This window comes from Lutra lutra, chromosome 10 (assembly GCF_902655055.1).
Source record: "Lutra lutra chromosome 10, mLutLut1.2, whole genome shotgun sequence".
Classification (NCBI taxonomy): Eukaryota; Metazoa; Chordata; class Mammalia; order Carnivora; family Mustelidae; genus Lutra; species Lutra lutra.
In genome coordinates, this window is record NC_062287.1 from 72,383,824 (window position 1) to 72,387,954 (window position 4,131).

General features: G+C 61.1%; 1 protein-coding gene across 1 annotated transcript; it reads left to right on the forward strand.

Annotated features, from left to right (window-relative positions):
• The first annotated feature begins 716 nt into the window (after positions 1-716).
• MYOD1 (myogenic differentiation 1) lies at positions 717-3,373 on the forward strand. The gene is made up of 3 exons (XM_047747314.1): positions 717-1,592; positions 2,070-2,148; positions 2,421-3,373. Exons 1-3 carry the CDS (start codon positions 963-965, stop codon positions 2,669-2,671), a joined length of 960 nt encoding a protein of 319 aa, XP_047603270.1. The 5' UTR covers positions 717-962; the 3' UTR covers positions 2,672-3,373.
• The last annotated feature ends 758 nt before the right edge of the window (positions 3,374-4,131 follow it).

Genomic DNA, 4,131 nt, shown 5'->3' on the forward strand with positions numbered 1-4,131 from the left:
CAGGCCAGGGCAGAACCTGGGCTCCAGACATTGGTGAGGCGCTTTGGCAGCCATCCCCCTCTTCTGCGTAGATGCAGCGGCTCAGTTTCTAAGCATCCAGAGGGGGATACTGGGCCCACCGCCCTCTGAGCGACTCCCAGGTACGGACTGACCTAGTGACCCGGCCCCCACGTCCAGTTTGTCTCAGGTTCATCCACTTGGACTCTAATTCTCGTTGCAGATTTCCCTGTCTCTGGCTTTAGCTTTCTGCTTTCCGTGTCTGTCTTTCGGCTGTATCTCTTACTGTCTCACTGTCTCACCTCTGAGTTTGTCTCTGCCCTATTGCCATGGGTCTCTCTCTAAGTCTCTCGCGATCTGTTTCCTACTCCTACCGTGCACCTAGATCCCCCCATAAATCAGAGGACAGAGGGAGACCCAAAGTCAGCTTGGAGTTAAGCGCGCGCGGCCAACACTTCCCGGGGACATAGGAGGAGTACGGTGCTGGAGAGGTTTGGAGCAAGTGTGCCCCGGAGCCAAGTGCAACCGCGTTGGGCTGCCAGCCTCTGCCTCCCTCCCAGCCTAGGGAGGGGCAGGAGCGCCCGCGCGCGGGGGTCGAGGGGTAGGGGGTTGGCTAGTCTCTTGCCCCAGCAGCCACCCTGGGGATCCCAAGCTCCTCCCCACCTTGTTTCTATTGGCCTCGGGCGCCCCCGCCCCCAGCCGCCCGCTCTGGCTCGGGGGCCCTTAAGCTACTACTGGATAAATAGCCCCCGGCGCCTGGCGTGAAGACAGGGGTGGGGAAGCCCCGGGGCGCTGCCGCTGCTTTCCCGGCAGACCCAACAGGACCCGGCAGAGGGTGGGGGGAGATAGTGGGGTGTACATTCAGAACCCCGGTACTTTACTATCGCAGGGCCAGGACTGCAGATAGGCAGAAAGTTTCGGGTAACCCCTACCGAAGCAGGGACTGCGCCACCCTCTGCCGGGATATGGAGCTGCTGTCGCCGCCGCTCCGAGACGTAGACTTGACTGGCCCCGACGGCGCCCTCTGCAACTTTGCCTCCGCGGATGATTTCTATGATGACCCTTGTTTCGACTCCTCCGACCTGCGATTCTTCGAGGACCTGGACCCGCGCCTCGTGCACGTGGGCGCGCTCCTGAAGCCCGAGGAACACTCGCACTTCCCGGCGGCGGTGCACCCGGCGCCCGGCACGCGTGAGGACGAGCATGTGCGCGCTCCCAGCGGGCACCACCAGGCTGGCCGCTGTCTGCTGTGGGCCTGCAAAGCGTGCAAGCGCAAGACCACTAACGCCGACCGCCGCAAGGCCGCCACCATGCGCGAGCGGCGCCGCCTGAGCAAAGTCAACGAGGCTTTCGAGACGCTCAAGCGCTGCACGTCCAGCAACCCGAACCAGCGGCTGCCCAAGGTGGAGATCCTGCGCAATGCGATTCGCTACATCGAAGGCCTGCAGGCGCTGCTGCGCGACCAGGACTCCGCGCCCCCTGGTGCCGCCGCTGCCTTCTACGCGCCTGGCCCCCTGCCCCCAGGCCGTGTGGGCGAACACTACAGCGGCGACTCAGACGCGTCCAGCCCGCGGTCCAACTGCTCCGACGGCATGGTAAGGCGGGGACCCCCCGCTAGAGAAGTGAGGGCAGCTTCTGGTATATCTAGGACGTGTTTCCGAGGGCGAGGAGCAGGCCCTCCAGAGGGAGGTTGGGCTGGGAACCTTGCGGCGAGTGGACCCCGGTGTCCCAAGCAGCTGTCACTAGGGGTGGTCTGGTGCCTTGGGGGCGCACGGGACAAATGCGAGTCACCCTACTGGGGGCGCTGTTAGAGCTCTGCTTCAGCGATATGAAGATCTGCTTTTCCCCCACTTAACCCTATTTACAAAATTCAGACTTACGTTCCTAGGCGACTATCTGCCCTCTAGTTAACCCCGGGCGGCTGCAGACAGCGCCTGTCTGCCCCGATCCCCCAACCAGGGCCCAGAACTCGTGGCTGAGACTTGGGGACTTGAGGTGGGGTGGCTTCCGGGGGTGATGCTCTGGCCCCACGCGGTCCCCGAGCCTGACTCGGTCGCCCTTACCGTTTGCAGATGGACTACAGCGGCCCCCCGAACGGTGCCCGGCGGCGGAACTGCTACGATGGCACCTACTACAGCGAGACGCCCGGCGGTGCGTATTCACGCCTCCTTCCCACGTTACCCCCTTTGAGCTGCCCCGGCTTCCCTCTATCTAGAACCTTCCCCTAGCCCCCAGTCCTGGGAGACTGTACAGGGAATGAAATATTAAGCGTGCGGCTCCGTTCCTTTTCGCTCCGTACCCTCTCTGGGTCCTCTCGGACTCCGGCGGGCCTTCAATTTCCTGTCTGCCCCAAAGCACTGAGCCCGTGGGTGGGAGACTTGTCCACCGCTCAACTGCATACTCTCCAACCCCTCCCCGCGCAGAACCCAGGCCCGGGAAAAGTGCCGCGGTGTCGAGCCTCGACTGCCTGTCCAGCATCGTGGAGCGCATCTCCACCGACAGCCCCACCGCGCCCGCGCTTCTGCTGGTGGATGCGCCGCCGGAGTCTTCTCCTGGTCCACAGGAGGAAGCCGCCCAGAGCGAGGTCGAGCGCGGCGCCCCCACCCCTTCCCCGGACACTGCCCCGCAGTGCCCCGCGGGCGCAAACCCCAACCCTATCTACCAGGTGCTCTGAGGGGGTGGGCGGCCGCATGGGAGGGCTCCGCTGCCCGCGCGCCCGAGGGACCGTGCCCCTAGAGTCCCTCGCGCCCGAAAGATTGAGCTTAAATGCCAACCCCCACTCCCAACCGCGCTTTAAAAGCGACCCCTCCCGAGTTGGGAGAGGCGGGAGAACTGATGTGTTTCCACTCCCGCACTCCACAACAAGGACACAGTCCTTCTTTCCCACGCAACACCCTTCCCTGAGACTCGCTGCGATGGCCTTTAGGTGTTCCTTCTTGGGCCAGAGCTGATCCTCGAGGGGCCAGACCCGTCCTCTGCCTTTCCCCACTTCCCTAGGAGGGATGGGACCCGCGCAGATCTAAACCCCGCCTCCGGGCGCCGGTGCTGCTGAAGGGGGCGTGGCCTCCCTCCCGGAGCCCCGGCGACTTTGCCCTTTGCCAGCGCCCGCGGGGCGCCGTCGCGTTCCGCGTGTCACAAGTGTTAACAGTAACCACTCCACCACCCCCCCCCCCCCCAGTTCAGGACCACTTTTTGTAATACTTTTGTAATCTATTCCTGTAAATAAGAGTTGCTTTGCCAGAGCAGGAGCCCCTAGGGCTGTATTTATCTCTGAGGCATGGTGTGCGGTGCGACAGGGACTTTGTACGTTTATACAGCAGGTGGGCCAGCCGCAGGCGCTCGCTCAGGTGTTCGAAATAAAGATGCTAATTTATACCGCGGTGGCTCCGACTTTCCCTGGGGACGGGGCTAGGAGGGGAGGAAACCCGAAAACTTGGGCCAGCTGTACCGCAGCGACCCCTGTAGGCGGAAGACGGATTGCAGAAAGGAGCCTATACTGGGGAAGGTTCCTCTGACCCATCACCACACGCAGGTCAGTGGTTCTTCTGTCAGGATGCATTTTAGAATGATTTGAGTAGTGAAAAAAAAAAAAAGATCCATGTCTGCCCCACTCGCCAAAGATTTAATGTATCTGCCCCTGATATCTGGGGCCAGGTACTGTTATTTTTCAAAAGCTCCCCAAGTGATTCTAAAGCACGTGCAAGGTTAAGAATCACGCCCCTGGATACACACTGAGTGAACCCAGGCATGGTGTCCAGAAGCAACACTGGGAATTCGTGCCACCCGGAAGTCGCATGGGTATAGACGATGCATCAGGTGCTCATGACATTATAAGGAAAAACTAAATGATTGTGAAGGGGCGGCAATGTAAGCTGTACGGCACTTACAGGCTCTCAGTGATAGGACTAATCTTAAAAGTCTTTTTTTAAAAGATTTTTTATTTATTTATTTGACAGAGAGAGAGAGAGATCACAAGTAGTTAGGGAGGCAGGCAGAGAGAGGAGGAAGCAGGCTCTCCGCAGAGCAGAGAGCCTGACGTGGGGCTCCTGATGTGGGGCTCCTGACGTGGGGCTCCTGACATGGGGCTCCTGACGTGGGGCTCCTGACGTGGGGCTCGATTCCAGGACCCTGGGA

Excerpts from the sequence above, each read along its gene's own strand:
- MYOD1 (XM_047747314.1), top strand. The coding sequence starts at position 963 with ATGGAGCTGCTGTCGCCGCCGCTCCGAGACGTAGACTTGACTGGCCCC. Across the intron at positions 1,593-2,069 it reads CCAACTGCTCCGACGGCATG|ATGGACTACAGCGGCCCCCC; the intron begins GTAAGGCGGGGA and ends TACCGTTTGCAG. Across the intron at positions 2,149-2,420 it reads CTACAGCGAGACGCCCGGCG|AACCCAGGCCCGGGAAAAGT; the intron begins GTGCGTATTCAC and ends CTCCCCGCGCAG.